Source organism: Conger conger, chromosome 14, assembly GCF_963514075.1.
Source record: "Conger conger chromosome 14, fConCon1.1, whole genome shotgun sequence".
Classification (NCBI taxonomy): domain Eukaryota; kingdom Metazoa; phylum Chordata; class Actinopteri; order Anguilliformes; family Congridae; genus Conger; species Conger conger.
In genome coordinates, this window is record NC_083773.1 from 38317490 (window position 1) to 38336782 (window position 19293).

At 39.9% G+C, this 19293-nt stretch overlaps 2 protein-coding genes across 2 annotated transcripts in view; one reads left to right on the forward strand and one right to left on the reverse strand.

Annotated features, from left to right (window-relative positions):
• The window catches only part of LOC133110142 (equilibrative nucleobase transporter 1-like), a 124848-nt gene extending 115285 nt beyond the window's left edge, over positions 1-9563 (reverse strand). The window contains exon 1 of the mRNA XM_061220028.1: positions 9534-9563. The gene's annotated coding sequence lies outside the window, so the exon portion shown is untranslated. The remainder of the gene's footprint in view (positions 1-9533) is intronic.
• LOC133109473 (equilibrative nucleobase transporter 1-like) lies at positions 394-16071 on the forward strand. Its single transcript, XM_061218796.1, has 12 exons — positions 394-562; positions 1878-2007; positions 3026-3072; positions 4883-4959; positions 5747-5839; positions 6518-6657; positions 7679-7803; positions 8173-8340; positions 10859-10963; positions 13174-13360; positions 14409-14532; positions 15847-16071. The coding sequence occupies exons 1-12, from the start codon at positions 394-396 to the stop codon at positions 16069-16071; spliced, it is 1590 nt and encodes a 529-aa protein (XP_061074780.1).
• The last annotated feature ends 3222 nt before the right edge of the window (positions 16072-19293 follow it).

The following is a 19293-nucleotide window of genomic DNA, read 5'->3' on the forward strand; positions in this document are numbered from 1 at the left end:
TACATCCAATGTGAGAACCTACCCCACATAGTTTGAGAACTTACCCACTGATGGTGCACACCCTCTACTTAACCGAAATAAGATGTAATGCCCAAGAAATGTAAAAACGAGTGAAAAGTGTGACAATTTGCCTCCTCCACTCTTCCCTATACAACATAATCTTCCTTTAATATTTGTGTCTCTTTCCTTTTTTCTTCCAGGACAAGAGAGGAGCAACAGCAACAGAAGCAAGTGAGAGGTTGAGGACTGAAAAACAAGGGAGATATAGATTGGGTAGAGGAAAAAAATTTACATTTACATTTACATTATATATATATATATATATATATATATATATATATAGAGAGAGAGAGAGAGAGAGAGAGAGAGAGAGAGAGAGAGGCAAGGCTGAAGATGGTGAATGTTCGCTACTGTCTCACCTTGGCCACAGGGCTGGTGGAGTGCCTGTGTTTTACTGGGGTTGTTTTTGGGTGGCCCTCCCTGGTGTTTATCCTGAAAGACATTGGGTACTTCAGTGACCATTGTGTGAATGCTACAGGACCCAATGCCACACAGAACATAGGTGAGTGTGACCTTTTGCTGATCAGTACTAATAATCATAATCATAATTATAACATTGATGTATGACATGCTTTTCAATACATTCATTCAAAATGCTTTCTGAATAAAAAAACAAAGTGAAAATAAAAAAATGTGTGAATAATAAAATTACAATTTAGAAAATGATGTTAAAGGATTGTAGATAACACAGTATTGTAGATCAGTGGTTCTCAAACTTTTTAAACAATGTGCCACTTCCTGAAATATTAGGATTTCTGCAAACCACTATCAATGACAATTGATTTAGATACACTCTGGCAAAATAAAAAATAAAAATAAAAACACCTATACGTTCATAAAATAAAATATATTAAAATAAAGAATATGTCTGACATTTAGACCAAATACCCCCATAAAATACATTAATTAAAAAGATAATATCTGATTTAGTTGAAGGGCTATAATCAATGATAAAGGTGCCCCTGCTTGTGAACGAAGCCCTATGATGTCTGGGTCACTCGAGGTGAGCTTTGAGGTAAGCGCCATGAAACACAGGCTCCAAGTGAATCCAAAACTGCGATAACCCAGATATTTTCTTATAGATTTGCACCATTTTTGCTCACATTTGCTGCTATGCTGACACTCATGCTGCTACTTGGCTTACTGATAATGATAATCCACTTTGTCAGTTTCAACAGGGCTGTCCAAAAGGCCACTGTCCTCTCAACCATTTCTCTTATGGTAGCCTTTTTGAGCCATGATATAAGGACCTTTTTCAAGCATCCATTTCATTTTCACTGGAATAGCTTTCTGACCGACATTACAGTTTACCCCACACGCAACGATCTCGGTTTACGGATGTCTCGGTGGCGCAGCCTGTAGAGCACTGACCGCATGCTCATTGCGAGCCGTGACGTCGGCGGTTCGAATCCGACCATCTGACATTTGTCGCATGTCTCTCTCTCGCTCCCATTCTTCCTGTCTCTCTATACTGTATGCTGTCCAATAAAGCTGAAAAAGGCCTAAAAATATCTTAAATAAAAGATCTCTGTTTGATGATTAATTCGAGTACTTGTTCCAATTCTAATTGATTGGTATTTTATTTATATTTTTGGCCTTTTTGCCTTCCTCTCACATACCACAAGAAGGAGCTATGTGTACCACGAGTGGTAAGTGTACCACCGTTTGAGAACCACTGTTGTAGATAATATAATATATTAAAAGTAAGCCAATACAAATACAGGACAAGAGAAAATGCAGGGATTACATACAGCATGCAGGTATTGAAAATAATGTTTTTAAAAATGTATGTGGTGTGGTCCCTTCACTTCTCCCAGACTGTAGCAGACAGAATGAGCTCTTCTCCTTGGATTTCACCATCGCTGTCTTCCTTCAGAACTTCATTAGCCTTTTCAATGGATTCTTCTTTGACTACTTTGGTACCTTGGCATCCAGACTGCTGGGAATGTAAGTTTTTCACTTTGTTGTGCTGTGAAGAACAGTACATTCAAGGCAGTAAGACCAAAATGAAATGTGTTAGCATGATGAGCTGCACTTATTGTGGCATTCTGGACAAAAGTCATGGAAGAGATTTGTAGTTGATTGTGATTATTGTGTTACTGTGGGATGAAGCACCGTTCAATGTGTTTGGAGGCATTTGAGTGATCTTGAGCCAATAAGATGCTTCAGTACACTTCAGAATTAATTCTGCTGCTGCTATCAGCAGTTACAATATCAATGAAGGCTAATGAGCAAGCACCTGTGGGAGCAATACTTGCCTAAACTATAATACCCCGACCACCATGTTTCACATATGACAGGGTTCTTGGTTCTTGGGCAGTTCCTTTTGGCCTCTACCCTTTGATTTTCAGCCATCACTCTGATAAGTCAATCTGAGTCTCATCCGTCCACAAGACCTTTTTCCAGAACTGTCTGTTGCTCAATATGCCAGTGGATTCTTTTTGTTTCAGGTCATTCCAAGTTGTTGTACAAGCTATCCTGTACAAGCTTGTGCAATGACTCTGATCGATTTCCCCTCTTTTCTAAGCTTCAAAATGGCTTGCTTTTCTCCCAAAGACACAAACGCAGTTTTCACAGGCGAAACCCAAGGTTAAAACCAAGAGTAGACATTCAGAACAATTTATTTTTTAACCAATCAATCTAACAGGACACATCTGGTTGACTGTCAATCAGTATGTTCCAATACTTTTTCTCACCTAAAAATTGGGTGGTGATATGTTCTAAGTTGTTTAACAATTCTAGACGCAAGTAAAGGAAATTACAGCTGAAATTCGGATCTGTCATCTCATGAACATCTTTTACATCAAACTCAATTGTCTTCAGTGTATAACAAAAACCAAAGAATTGACCTTGCTGTTCCAAACTTTCACTCTGCCCCCCAGAAATAAAGCCCCCCAACTCCTTTGTCAGCTTTGTGCTTTCAGTGATTAAACTCCTTTGTGTGATCTGTGTTTTCTTTTCCCAGAATACTGTACACCAGCGGAACCTTGATGATTGCTTTTTCACATCCAGGTAAAGTGTCTTTCACCTGACACAGTGGCAGTTAGCAAGCCATACACAGTGGGCTCCAGAATTATTGGCACCCTTAATAAAAAAAGCCTGCACATAATAAACATTTAAAATGATCTATATTTTATGTTCAAACATAGTCATTTCATGACTTCCTGTTTCATGGGAGTATAAAAAAATGAAGTAACAAGTATGAAAAATCCATTTGTCAACCATCAGCATGGGAGAAGCCAAAGAACTTTTGATTCAGAAGACACGGTAATTGACCATCACAGGTTGGGTAATGGGTACAAATATAATGTGGAAAATGTTAAACATACCACTTAGCACTGCAAGGGCAGTAATAAAAAGTCATACAAAATATGGACTGGTTGCAAACTTGCTAGGAAGAGGATGCAAGTGCAATGTTAAGTGCAAAGGAACATGGTGAAGGAGGCCATAAGAAACCCAAGGACAAGAAGTTTAAAGTAGTGTGCTTTATTCCAAGGACCCAAGTTTAAGAATTGCAGAGATTGGTTGTGTCTTGGGGCACCAAGTGTAAAATAATAATAATAAGGTAATAAAATGGCACTTCCATACCAGCAAACTCTTTGGAAGGGTAGCACTAAGACAGCACAATGAGCAAAACCATCTTGACCTCATTGGAATTATGACTGGAAGAGAGTGCTATGGTTGCATGAGACCGAAATTTTACCTTTTTGGCCATGCACATCATCAACATGTTTGACACCAAAATGGGATGCATACAAGGAGAAGCACCTCATGCCTACTGACAAATATGGCAGTGGATTATTGATGTGTTGGAGATTTTTCAGTGGTCCAGGGGCACTATTTAAGATCAATGGCACAAAGAATTGAACTCCCGGAATCTTGCCAGAAAACCTGGTGGCCTCTACTAGGAAGCTACATCTTGGTCATTGGTAGATTGTCCAGTAGGACAAGCATTCATCAAAATCCACACAGAAATGGTTAACTAAAAACAACAACCATTTTACATTGCATTTACATTTTTGTCTTTTGGCAGACGCTGTTAATCCAAAGTGAAAAGTGCATAGGTTCCTCCACAAGTTAAAAACATCAAATCCATAAATAGAGAAACACGCATGGAGAGCTGTTCTAAACAAAAGGACAATAGTCATCATAAGTGTTTTTTTTATATATGTTTATTTTTTTAAGGGTTAGGGTTAGACAAAAGGGATATTGGAAGGGGGGGGGGGGGGGGGGGTCAGGTGGGAGGACTAAGGTATAGTCTGAAAAGGTGTGTTTTTAATCTGCATCAAAATATGGAGAGAGATTCTGCTGTCCTGTGGTAGGCAAGTAATTCCACCACTGAGGAACCAGAATGGACCATGTTCTGTTATGGCTATTTCAGTTTCCAGACATAAATCCCATGAAAAACCTGAACTGGTCTTAACTGAAGAGTTGGGTATCCCAAGGATATCAATGATTTTCTGCATGGAGGAATGGTCAAAAATCCATCCAAATGTGTTCTTTAGCTTTATCACAAATTACAAGAAAAGTCTTATGGCTGTCATCTTTGCCAGTACTTCGCGCAAAGTAATAAACCAGGGGTGCCAATAATTGAGGAACCTGTTTTTCTGGGAAATAAATGTTTTATTTAAAAATAATTCAGTTGATTCCATTGAATCTTTAATAAAGCCCAATACTTTACGCATTTTGGACAATAAAGCTTATGTCAATAACTGTATTATTTTTTGTGCGTTTTTATCAAGGGTCAAATAATTCCGGAGCTGTAGATTTTTGTGTCAATTAATGCTTAGCTTAGCTCATATATTATCCATTTTTCTTGCAGAAGTATCCAATATACTCTTTCCAGCTCTAATCTGCATTGCAGTTGGAGGATTAATGTTACTCATCACAAACCTTCAGGTGTGTCCCCATTCTCAATGAATCATATGCAAGACAAGACAGTTTGTTAACTGACAAGGGCTAATTAAATATTTATGGCAAATTGTCATCACCAAAGAATGCTAATGGCTTGGAATAGAAACCAGCTCAACCACAAGGTACTAGTGATGGGCGGTTCGAGTCGACTAAAATGAAATGACTTGGGTTAAATTACACAGCAAAACTATAGTGAAAGAGCAGCGAAACCTCTTATGTCGTTCGTATTGATGTTCATATCAAAATAGCATCCACAACAAATTTACAAAGTTATTTGATTTCAGTTTGGTTTTCTATTAAATGTTGTTTGATCATTGCAAGTGTATCAATCCTATGTAAACACGCACCTTACATGAATGTTGTGGTGATACAAGATTTTTTATTCCAGTGTTTGAACATGATAATACATTTGAATTTGAAGTTTAGCTATGGAAAACTTGTTATTTTGTACTGCATTATATGTGTTACTATTTCAGATTTCTGAACAGATATCTGGATGTCAGAGTTAAATGACTTGAATGGTCTTCTGACCACCAGTACAGTTGTGACACTTGTGACAAACCACCTTTCTGACATATCAGAAAAAATTTTAAAATGTGTATAATTCTGATCCATATTTTTTAAAGTTAAATACTGGTCCCAGATCTCACAATTAACCACAGCAATCAATGGCCTCTCTAGCTCCACCTAAATGCATGAACTGAAAATAGAGCATACACAATCGTGGGCTCTCTGTAAAGTTGTGGTTGTGCATTTTTGACTCTTTCAACAGGTGGGGAGCCTCTTTGACACCCATCGTTCCACCATTATCACCTTGTACAATGGAGCCTACGATTCTTCTGCCATCATCTTCCTCATCATCAAGGTAACAGCCATTAAATAGCTAGGCTGCTAGTATTTTTAGACTTAAAATAAGTCTAAAATGTGTGCTGGGAGGTATGCACTGCTCAAGCAGCTTCTAGAGTAACAGCACCAACTTGGGGAAAAAACAGGGATGTGCAGTTCATGCAATAAAGGGAATGCTAATATTGCAGTCAATAATAATGTTAATAAATATAATGACAGACAATTACATACATGACAAAATATATAATTCGGTGTTACATCAAAGTCCTAACTACTACAGGAGTCACTCCCACATTGCATCAAGGAAAATCAACGACTAATGAGGATGGTACGTTTTTTTAAATAAAGATACTTACCCTCTTGTTGATTCCCGTTGATCCAAGTGGAAGGTATTTCCAGTCATGACCCGTATTTGCATGATTGTGTGCATAGCACTGCTGCTACATGATTGGCTGATTAGATAATTGCATGAATAAGTAGGTGTACAGGTGTTCCTAATGAAGTGCCGAGTGAGTGTATATGGTCCTAGGGACTTTGTCTTTGTGTGGAGAGGAATCTAGAAACCTTGGTCCCACTTTACTTGGACAGTCAAAAGTTATGGCTGTTTCATTATTGAATATTGAACAAACGCTGTCGTGCCACCAGGCCAATCCGTGCCAATAGTGATAATGATGACCCTTTCCATCTTTGGTTACAGGTGGCTTCTGAAAGAGGGATCTCTGTACACAGCTCTTTTTTCTTCTTGTCGGCATGTAGCATAATCCACCTCATAAGAACCTTCATCCTCATGCCTAAGAAGCACATCCCCTACCCCCTCCCCGAGGGCTACACTTATGGGTATGAACCAGCTGCCCTTGGATCCCCAAGGATGACATGTTGCTGAAATGTCCACCACTATTCCACCGTTGATAAAGTGCTGAAAAAAAAAATGCATAAAGTAGTGTGCTTTATTCATGTTTCAATGGAATGAACCAAAATTTTACATTTTCCAAATAAATAATGTATTTCCCCAAAAAATAGGTTCTACAATTATTGGCAGCCCTGATTTAATACTTTGTGCAAAGTACTGGCAAAGATGACAGCCATGAGGAAAATGAGAATATCGTCAGGTTAGACAAACACGGAGCGGTTCAACAGATCTTTGGAGGACGTCATTAATGAGGGCTTGGAAGACAGCAGGGGTTAGCCAATCCAAAAGGTAGGTATTCATAGTGGCTTGTGGGGGTGTTAAAGGCGGTCGTCCACACATCCCCCTCAAGGATCCTGACGCGATTGTACTCGTTGCGCAGGTCACGTTTAGTGAAGATAGTGGCCCCCTGGTCTTGCTCGAAATCAATGGATATGAGTGGGAGAGGGTAGCGGTTCTTCACCGTGATCTTGTTTAGACCACGATAGTCGATGCTGGGACACAGATCTCCATCTTCCTTGCCCACGAAGAAGAAGCCTGCACCAGCTTGGGAAGTTGGAAGGGTGGATGAAACCTGGAATGCGTCCGGGGAGGAGGTCAATGGCACAATCATTACATACGATGAGGAAATAGCTCAGCATACTCGGAGGGCACACTCAAAAACCTGGGATGAGTGGGGGCTAGAACCCGGACTGGCAGTTGGAATGGACTGGAGCTTGGGAAGGCGCTGAAGCTTGCACTCGGACTGGAGTTTGGGAATGAACCGGAGCTTGGAGCTGGTCAGCTGGACCCTGGTCGTCTCAGGCTTGGGAGAGATGGTTGGCCTCGTCACAGTGAATTGTTTTCTTACTTATATAACATTTCCTCAGAACAGGGGGAGCAGTGGTATAACAGCTAGCTGGCTGGCTGACAATGGTGCAGCTGGTTTTAAATCTGTTCTTTCTGTTACAGGATGGACTCGGGACAGAACATGTGCAACACCCGAAGAGGCACTATAGAGCTTGAGCTTGAAGACGAGGGGAGGAAGGATGTGATTTCTGAAGGAGCGAGCACACGGCAGGTGGCCCCACAGACAGGTATGGCCCGAGCATTTTATTTATGTAGAGCTGAAACCCTATCGCACTTGTTCTGATTTTTATTTGGGGTCCAAGCACAAAGTGGGGCGACGTGAAGGGCGTCGGTCAGCCCAACGTTCTTTTAGGTGAGTGTCGATGCGTGTATATGCTCGGATATACATTTGTTCTGCCTCAATTTCTGAAAGGTACAACCCTCTTCTTTAATTTAAGTCTTCAAAAATGCATGCAGTAAATCGCTTTTGCGATATTGACATTTTTATATGACTATTACAAAATAGGTGGAAATTGCCTTCTAGTGGGGCGAAATGGAAAGGGTTAACAAAAGGAATTCCTTCCCTCTATCTGTCTTTCTCCCCCTCACTTTCTCAGCCTCTCCAGCTGGCTCGCTCCCTGAAAGCAGTTTTAAGCAGTGTGTGCTCAGCTGGTTTTTTCTGTGGCACCTGGTGTGGCTGTCAGTCATGATCCTGCGACACTACCTGTTCATTGCCACCCTGAACCCCATGTTGACCCTCCTGACCGAAGGAGACCCAGCCCAAGGTATGTGTTCCTCACTTCATTCTGATGCTCAGATGTATAGGGCGGCCTGTAGTGTAGTGGTTAAGGTAAATTACTAGGACATGCAAGGTCGGTGGTTCCTTTGGGCCCTTGAGCAAGGCCCTTAACCCTGCATTGCTCCAGGGGAGGATTGTCTCCTGCTTAGTCTAATGAACTGTATGTCGCTCTGGATACGAGCGTCTGCGAAATGCCAAAAATGTAATGTATACACACTCAGTCAGACTTGCATGTCTGTATGTGTGTTCTTGGGGGTGACGTTTCAGTACAGTGGGCTCCAGAATTATTGCCACCTTTGATAAATATGCACAAAGCTGCTGTGAAATAAGAAATAATACAGTTATTTTCTGTTTTTCTGCTCCTGACGAGCTGGTTGCTGCCTTGCATGGCAGCCAATCGCTGTTGGTGCATGCGTGTGTGTATGAATGGGTGAATGAGAAGCATCAATTGTACAGCGCTTTGGATAAAGGCACAACCAATTATAAAACCTTTTTCAAATTTGAGGACGATATAACCAAAAATGAGCGTTTTCCAAAAAGGACACATGGTACCTGTTTCAGCCGATGAGCAACAGATTGCGCAAGTATATTGAAAATGCTAATATGCAGGCAAAAAAATGCGGTATTGTTTTATACAAGCCTAACAAATTATACACTGCTTGAAACATAATGTCATTAGCTAAAATGCTTTTTTTTTTTTTTAAAGAAATTTTTTAGGCCTTTTTCAGCTTTATTGGACAGTATATAGTATAGAGAGACAGGAAGAATGGGAGCGAGAGAGGGGAAGACATGCGACAAATGTCGGACGGTCGGATTCGAACCGCCAACGTCGCGGCTCGCAATGAGCATGCGGTCAGTGCTCTACAGGCTGCGCCACCGAGACACCCCCAGTTAAAATGCTTTCAGTCGATTTTCTCTGCAACTAAATTACAAATACTGATCAGAGATGGTTGTACTTTGGCTTATTGTGTTCGAGAGAGCCTATACAAAACAGAGATCATAACATTTCTATGTACAAGTGTACAGCGGCAAAACAGACAACAATAAATCTTCCAGAGAAATTGATATTCTATCAATGTTTTCCGAGTTGGCACATTTTTAATGAATGAGAAACTATAATGCATTTGGTCCAAAAGGACACTGACGTTACCTTTTTTCTTGTAGCATGTAGATTTCCAAAATGCAGAGAAGGTGAGGTGCCCCCACACTCGTTTTACCACCCAGAGAATCCTGTCTTAAAATAGGTTATACAGACAGTTTTAACACTTTCAAACGTTATATCCTGTCATCATAGTGATTGAAAATTGCACCATGCAAACAAATAATGTATGCAAAAAACACCTGTGTCAGTGAGACTTAAGGGGTTAAACATGCTATTTAGCACTGTAAGGGCAATAATAAAACCATGAGGTTGCAGACTTGCCAGGAAGAGGATGCAAGCGCACATTGGCCATAAAGAACCCAAGGATCACAGTTTAAGAATGGCAGAGATTGGTTGCATCTTGGGGTCTCGAAAAACAACCATGAAATGGAACCTCCATACCAACAAACTCTTTGGAAGGGTGGCACAAAGACAGCCCTTACTGAGCACAATAAACAAAACCAAGCATCTGGAGTTTGTCAAACCTCATTGGAATTCTGCTATGGTGAAATGAGATCAAAATGTAATGTTTTGGCCATACACACACATGTTTGGTGGCAAAAGAGGAATGCATACAAGGAGGAGCACCTCATACCTACTGTCAAATATAGTGGTGGGTCATTGATGTTTTGCTGCCAATGCCCTATTTAAGATCAATGGCACAATTAATTCAACTAACTAGACTTGAGATTGTCTGGCAGTTCAATGACTCCAAACAAACATCTTAATCCAATGGTTAAGTGAAAATAACATCCATGTTCTGCAATGGCCATCTCAATCTGCAGAATTAATTCTCCTCAAAAAGCTGTGTGAAGAGGGGGGTCCATAAGTGGAAACCCAAGGATAGCAATGATTCAGAAAAGTTTTCTATGGAGGAAGAGTCAAATTCTGACAAATGTGTTTTCTAACCTCATCATAAATTATGATTATATTAAGATTCATGGCTGTCATCTCTGCCAGATGTGGTTGCAACCAAGGGTGCGCATGTGGAGTACATTATTTATTTAATTCGAAAAATGCAAGACTTTGCTGATTCCACTGAATCATTAACTAAGCACACGACTTCAAAATAACGGTATTATGTTTTAGTTTACGGTATTTGCTGTGCAAATTTATCAAGTGTGCAAATAATTCTGGAGACCACTGTATATACAAACACATTTAGGAGAAAAGTGGGAAATCATTTTTCAACATTGCAGTTACATAACGTCAAGGATAAATGTTAATGCAATCCGTGTTAAGTTGGTTTCAGTGTGACACAAAGAGCAGAAGAGACAGGCTGAGGAGCTGAAGTTGTGTGCGAGGCCATGCTATGGTGTGCTGCTGTATGCTAATCCTCTGCTCACCTCTCCCTCTGTCTCAGTGAGCCACTACACCAACGTCTTCGCCTACACCCAGTTATGTGGGATACTGTGCGCCATCTGGAACGGCCTGATCATTGACCGATACAAGGGCACGCGACAGGCAGGTGGGTATCTGCGTTATCTGCCCACAGGCGTGCTGAAGCAGGGCAGCGAACTACCGAAGCATCATGTGGTGGCCGTTTTCTCCCATCTGCAATGCAGTCATCCCTCAGCAAAAGGTTGATCAAGCCTTCTTCTCAAATCACTCATCACATTACCAGTAATTTTAAAATTTACAATTATATTTTGTGTACAAAATCAGGCTAAATCAAAACAATGAAATCTCTTGCGGCTGTATATGTTGGTAAAAACAAGCTAAACAAGATGAACTAGTTCATATGGCTACAAATAGTACTTCTATATATTATTATTTTTTTACACGCAGTGCAGTCCGAAAGTATTTGGACAGTGATACAATTTCTGTGTGTTTTAAAATTATCGTAAATCTGTGAGTAAAAGAATATGGATATAATTTCAGCAACACTTTACAATAAGGTCGCACAAATTAATGATACAAATACATTAATTAAGCATGAAATTAACTTTTCAATGAGCATGGACTTGACATAATGACTTAAATAAAGCAAGACCCAAGACCAAATTGCTACAAATTTATAACAATGTAGAGGAAAATGCAGAAAGAAAGTTGTTCTGCTCTATTTTTCAATGAAATGCTAAATTAAGTTCCAAAAGTAAAACAGGTAAACATATACATTTTCTGAATAATAACCTCTTTGAGTGAAAAAACTGATCATACAGGCGGTGCAGCAGGGGCAGGGACACCAGGGCCCGTGGTTTAGGGGGGCCCATGGCTCTCCATGACTTATATCAGCTTATATGAGCTTATATCAGCTTGCGGGGCGGCCTGTAGCGTAGTGGTTAAGGTAAATGACTGGTTGGTGGTTGTAATTCCGGTGTAGCCACAATAAGATCCATACAGCTGTTGGGCCCTTGAGCAAGGCCCTGAACCCTGCATTGCTCCAGGGGAGGATTGTCTCCTGCTAAGTGTAATCAACTGTATGTCGCTCTGGATAAGAGTGTCTGCCAAATGGCAATAATTTAATGTAATGTAATGTAAGCTCATCTGATTTTTTTGGTCTTTATGTTTTAACCACTCACCGAAAAAAATAACACGGAGACTATGTTTGCCTTAAGAGGGGTGGTGTGTGTTTATATATCCTTAGATATGCAAACTCGTCTCGGTCATGGTTATTAGCTACAATTTCTTTGTAGAATATGTGATCATGCTAAATTTATACCGTGTCTCTTTTACCGAAAAAAAAGCCACACGTTAACAAGTACCTATTAAAAAGGGAGGCTTTTTATTCCGATTTCTGTAATTCCATGGTCTTGGCATGAGAAAAAGCAATCACAGAAAACAATTAATAAAAACACCAGAGAGTAAAAACTCAACAAACGATTTAAATAGTCAGCGCTTTGATTAATGCTATGTTTATTTGGCTAAAAATAAGTTTCACCTTGTATAATTCAGCACCACCACATTTGGTATTTATTGTTCCATTTATGATTCATTGCGATGGCAGACAAATATCAATCAAAAGCCATGCCCATGGATACTGATCCATGTTTTATGTTTTCTTTGTAGTAGGAAGAAAATGCAGGTAGTTTAGTTCTGCAGTGCGATATTGAAATTTGCAATAGACATACGCGTCAGAGGTCAGAGGTTGAGCCATTCTAATTTTACGTTTTTTATTTTGGTGGTTAGATTGAGAGACAATAACAGACTCCAAATGCAGGTGGTACTTTTAGAATCAACTCTAGACCTTTTTCTAGATCTTTTATGCATGAACTAACAATTGGCCTCATGAAATAACTACTCCGACAAACAGATTTGTTCTTAAATCGCTTAAATCTCTTAAAACCAGTTATTTAACCGCATTCACCAATTTTCTCATATTTAGAATTCTTTTCTTAGGTAGGAACAACTCTACAAGTGATCCCGACCTGTCAACTTAGTCATTGCAGATCATATGAATAAGGTTCACCAACCGCAATGCTTATTTCTCACCTCAAATATTTTAAGAAAAGTATTTTAGCGGATTGTTCAGGGAAAAAATAAAAGGTTTATCAACGGTCTTGTCATATTATGTTTTTCCAAAAGCAAATGAATCGCAATCAGGTATCAGTCGTCCCTTGTTCTTGTTAATCCCAATGGCCATCTATCCTGTAAACAACACAATCAGGACATTGCGGCAGGTTAAGTGTTTGGTGGCTGCCTCTAACTCTGCTAACCCAGCTCTTGCCTCTGTCACAGGAGAGACAGAGGAGGAGAGTAAACTACGCTCTGTGGTGCTCTCCCTCTTCCTCACTGCCCTGCAGTGCCTCTTATTCTCCATCTGCGCCACCATACCTGTGCTCCCGCTGCAGTACCTGACTTTCGTCCTGCAAGTGCTCAACCGCGCCTTCATATTTGGAGGGAATGCAGCCTTCATCAGCATTGTGTGAGTGAGCATGATGTGATTTATTTTCACATTCACTCATTTAACCAGAGGAAAATGTTCAGTGTCACATATTCCAGAACTGCTCCAAGAAGGGGCCTCATTTATCAATATTAAATATGTAAATCCGTGTTAAAATTTCTGTGTGATTGGAACCCAACGAACGAATTCCGCTGGATTTATGAAGCATGTGTGTATGTTGATAAATACCAATCAAATGTAAACAAAAAGTGTGTGCACAGAACTTGTGCTTAGCATAAATTGATGCTTCTAAAATATATAAAATATATAAAATATTAGGACCACAGAATTCAATTTCAGCTGATTTAAAGTGATGGCCGAGAAATGATGAAAGAACTTTGCTTTCAAATACTGTGTAGCCTACACATGATCTAATTTATATGACTGTGTGTGCTACAGCTACTCTGTAACATCGTGTCTTTGCAAACATTAAAATGTATGTATGAATGTTGTTTTTATAGCGTTGCAGTGGACTCTTCTTAGAACCTATAGATAATGTTGCTGCCGTTAGCTGGGATACGTCCTCAATTCATAGCAAACTTTGTTTACATGTTTTATGGAATTTATATTCAACTCCAATTAAGCATTAGAATTAATCAGGATTAATTATATACCACCATGTTTTTTCATACACCTGAACAGTTCAGAGCACTCATGAAATCCATTCCAATACTACTAACAAACTGACATACGAAAACATTGATAAATCCCACATTGTTTCTGTAAATGCATTTCCGAATGATTTACCATCAAAATTGTTCAGCTCACGTTGGATAAATGAGGCCCAAGGTGTGTTCTTAGCCTTGTGCTGATCTCTGTCTGAGCATCACACATATCCTTCTCGCAGTTCTCTGAATAATTGTTGTTTTTGATAATTAGGATTATTATGAGCAGCAGTGCAGCTAGGATGTGTCTTACAATTTAACCCCTCTCTCCCCTCATTCCCATTGATTCCCCTCTTGCCTCTTTTCCCCCCTCTCATACCATTCACCCGTTTTCTTCTAATCTCCCTCCCCTGTGGTCTGTACAGCTTCCCAATCTGTCACTTTGGGAAGCTGCTTGGCCTGTTTTTGGTTCTGTCAACCCTGGTGTTGCTCCTGCAATTCCCCTGCATCATCCTGGTGAATGAGGTGTTGGATGGAGACCCCTTATATGTGAGTACCTCACCACTGTGCTCCACACCCACACACCCAGCATCCAGCCAGAGCATATATATGTCCCAAACCCCAAAACCCACATAAGAGGGCACGGGAACCGTATGCTGGGATGTTAATTACGAAATGAACACACCGGTGTGAAAGCGCCTGTTTTCATATACATCATATTGGTCATCCACTGAAGTGTTTATTTTATTTTGGCAGTCACCTGTAGCACTTAAAGTGCATCATAGGTAGATCCACCTGGGAGGCTAAAATGTCCCCTTACAGCAGCTTTTCAGCAGCAGATTTTGTTCTGTTAATAATCTGTTGAATATCTGTTGTGTATTTTTTCACCCCTAACATCTGGATCAAGTACTCAGTCCAAAAGGCCTGTGACAAATAATTTTATGAAATACATTAAACCAGTATAATTCCTGTCCAACTGACAATTTAAAAATATTTGGTTAGTAGCATGTTTCACTGAACATTATCATGGATCTGGAGGTGTGTTTTTGCCAGCATGTAAAAAGTATTTTAAATACATATTTGCCCCAGATCTGTTTCTGTGAGGTTGAGGAATGGCGGAGAGCCAGGCGCGACTAAGGGTAATCCCTTGTAAGTGAGCACACGAACATGTCCGCCACTAAACCCCGGGAGGTAGAGGAAACTACTCGGAGACAGCTCCGATAAAATAAAGAAAATAGCCCCAAAAAACGGCTCAGGAAAATAAAGCAACCCTTCAAAACCAGGGCGAATAACAACCAAAACGAGGGCTAAAAGGCAAACCCTGTAACCCCGGACCGGGGATCCCAAAATAAAAGTACAACCTAGTATAAAAGACTAGGTAAACAAAATAAACAACCATGAGTCGCAGCTCCGGAAAACGCACAAACCAAAATACATACCGGGGACAACGTGCCTCACCCACAGGCTCACACGAGCCAAAAACAAAAGAGAAAAATAAAAGAACCTACAAGAAGGCGCTCGCAGTGTAAACCCACTTTTTTTTTTTTCTTTTAAATGCAAAACCCCGAACCAGCACTACCTGACTCCTTTAATACTGAGTCTACCGTGTGCTTACCAGCTTGGTGACAGAGCGAACAGTGTACACCAAAGCGTCGACTGATAGTCAGCGCGTAATACCTTCCGGAGGTAAGGCTCCCTTGGCACTAATGAGGACCAGGTGAAAATAATAAACCCCCCCCCTGGTGGTCATGACCGATACTACCTCCCAACCCTGACAGTTTCCAGTTGACACAATGGCTGTGAGTTGTTACAAATACAGTCTGTGCACAGCTGTTCCAGTCTCTTCTCTTCCTCCCTCTGCAGATAAACATAGCCCTGTGCATCCTGTGCCTGGCCACGTTCATTCACCCGGCCTATGTCTATATCCGCTGGCGCAGATTGGCCAATCAGAGAAGACGCTCCACCCAGCCACCTCCCCCTCATGAGAATGCCATCCCCGGAGACAGTGAAGACAAACTTCAGGACTCCCCAGACACCACCACAGAAGACACTTTGGCGCCCCCAAGAAGGGGATCTGCTGTTTTCTGAGGGTGCTCCTCTTTCCCCCACCCACTGCTTCATGACAATCGTGACCATTTTTGTTAAAAGAAATTATTTTTTGGGGGGTTCTTGGTCTTGGCTTTTCCTTTCTGGTTTCTGTGACAGTGTCTCTGAAAAAACCTTTACAAATGAAATTGATGCATTGAATGTACTGGGTGGAGGGGGTACACAGTAGGGATGTCACAGTACAAATTCTCGGGAAAGTCCACAATTCTCGATAAGGGGGCGGGTACAGCATCATAAATAATGATTAGATCCTGAAATGTAATCATTTTTATTCATTTCTAGAAAAATTACTATTGGGTACTGGTGATTTAACAAAAATCTGCAAGCATGTTAACACATTATTTTGAATCTGAAATAATTATAATGATATCTTACTTGGTTCAGATTATATACAAAAATGTTTGAATTTGTAAATTCTGTCATCTTGAATAAAGTATGCAAATGCTCATTTACATATTTTGTCAGAATTTATCTTTTAAAGTCCATACCACATGAAAATTGAAGTATGTACCTCTGAAATTATCTGCATTTTCGATGCAACATAACCTTAATCAATGTGTACCAACTGCATTGCAATTGTGACTAGATCAAGCCAAGATGTGGCCAGCAGACATAATGGCATCAAAATAAAAAAACAGATATTTCTTACAAAGCTGTTTCCTGAATGGTTTTTTTTTTTTAAATGACTCAAATTCCAGATCATTGTCTCACAGCTCAACATTCCTCCCTACTGGAAAATGTTGACTTTCAACAATCACAAACACAAATCCCCATATCTCACTCAATTTTGTACCGTGTAATTTTCACTTGTTAAATCTCATTGATTTACCATTGACCAGCCAAAGAGGCATTAGATCACATTATACTGTAAATTTATTTGATAGGGTTTTGATAGGATGGGGATTAATGACTGGCACTATAATCAATAACCATGATGATGTATGTGTCCCATAATGATCATTAATTTAGTTTGATTCTGCCTTAAATATGTTCTTTCAACCTACTTTCATCCTGAATGATGTGTATGTGTATCCCTATCCAGCTGTTGCTTTCAATTCTGCAAACTACTTCTGACTTCATAGCTAATGACAATTTTTTTATGAAGGTAATCAAAATTCATAATGTCAGAGGCAGAAGTTAAAAACCTTTAATGTGTGGCAGAATGTGGCAGACTGCAGCCTGAAGATTTCATTGGACGATACACAATTTTTCAAAGATGTAAGAAAGCCATACAATGTAAGGACCGTATTTAGTTAAAGTGGAGTTTGACATTCCCTGTAGCTGTTCCGAGTCACATGTGCAGAGAATGCTAACATTGCAAACACTTTTAATTCATTTCAGTGGCAGTGTACATTCTTTGAAAGCAGTAGTGTCTTCTGTTCTGATAATATTGCTGATAAACATGCCTGTGTATGTCATTGTCCAAAGTCAAGTGCCCCGGACCAGAAAAACCGGCCAATTTTTAAATTGTGATTTTTTTCAACTGGAATTAATCGGAAATGGTCCAAATGTAATGAAACCAAAAAGATATGAGCTAGAAAGTGAAAATATAATTGCAAAAACACCTCACCGGGAATCAGGGGAAATGATAAGCCCAGGACCTGAAAAACCGATCCGTTTTAAAATGTGGAGTTTTTTCAACTGAAATTAATGGGAAATGGGCCAAATATGACTTTTTTTTTTCAAACTGTAATCAGGTATGCAAATGAGCTGTTACTGAACCGACAGTGTAAAGCAATTTGTGCTTGGTCTACATCATAGTAAATTGGCATTTATATAGCGCATTTATCCAAAGCGCTGTACAATTGATGCTTTTCATTCACTCATTCATGCATGCACTCACACACCAACGGCAATTGGCTGCCATGCAGGGCACCAACCAGCTCGTCAGGAGCATTTAGGGGTTAGGTGTCTTGCTCAGGGACACTTCGACACATGACACACAACACTTTGATGCACCCAGGGCAGGAATTGAACCGGCAACCCTGGGACAGCCATTTAAACAATGGTAGTTCTGTGAGAAAGCACAGAAAACGCAATAACTATGTTATAATTATTTAATGTTACTCTGCAGCTTTTATTTTGACAAAAAATCACAGGATGACGTTCTGTACAGGAAGTCTAATTATTGAAAGCTTCATGGAGCATTAAAACAAGCAACATTTTAACTTCCAGTATAAACTACTGGTGAGTTTTAGTCTATTTACTACCAAAATAAAAGTATATTAAAATAAAATGTAAATTCTTATAAATATTATAAAATTATTATAAAACTAGTCTTGCACTTGACTAACCAGAAATAGCGGAGAAGCCAACTGTTTACCTTTGGTCCCCTGAAATGAAGGGACTATGTATAACCAGGTATGTAATTCCTTCACGAGTTACTTGATATGGATGTAAATACTCAAATTAAAGCTGATATAACCTCATTATTCATTGTTTACTTTCAAATCCAATGTGCTGGATTAGAGAGGCAAAAGAACAGAAATAGTACCACTGTCCAAATACTTACGGACGGCACTGTAGTTGCCACCCTAAATGAAGTCCTCAGCGGCCACTCACCCAGTCCTGTCACCCAATTTGCCATCTAGACTAATATGAAAGTACATTCTGTTATTAATTTTAATCATATCTTTAAATTTTTAACTTTGATTATGAATTCCCATAAAAACGAGTCCAAAGCTCTAAGAGTTCCCTTTTCCCAGTAGAAAATGGATGGGCCCCTGTTCCTCCCCCTCCCATTCTGTGTGTCAAATGGTGTGTGTTTCTTGAACGCAGAGCGGGATATGCATGTATGGAGGATTTCCTGTGGATGTACTACATATCATGAAACAAAGTAATGTTTCATGTTTTAATTAAACATGACTGTCAAAGTTTTAGGCAGCATTTCTATTCACTTATCAAATGTAGTATATTTATTATGTTCTTCTGTTAATGCACCTTGCCAACATTGCCAAAGTCAGCAGTCTTGCTCCAAGCGGCTAGCAGCCCATGCGTAATGATGCTAAATGCACACATACACTTATTGTAATATTGGCCAAAATGTCTTGTTCCTTGCTGGAGTCCAGGATACCATTGAGCTTAAGTGCCCGATGACCCACAGATGCATAACACCCCCTTACATCAAAGATCCACCATCAAATTATTTCACCTTCTTTCCAACACAAGCATCCTTCTTCTGACCCAAAACTCACCACTGGCGCT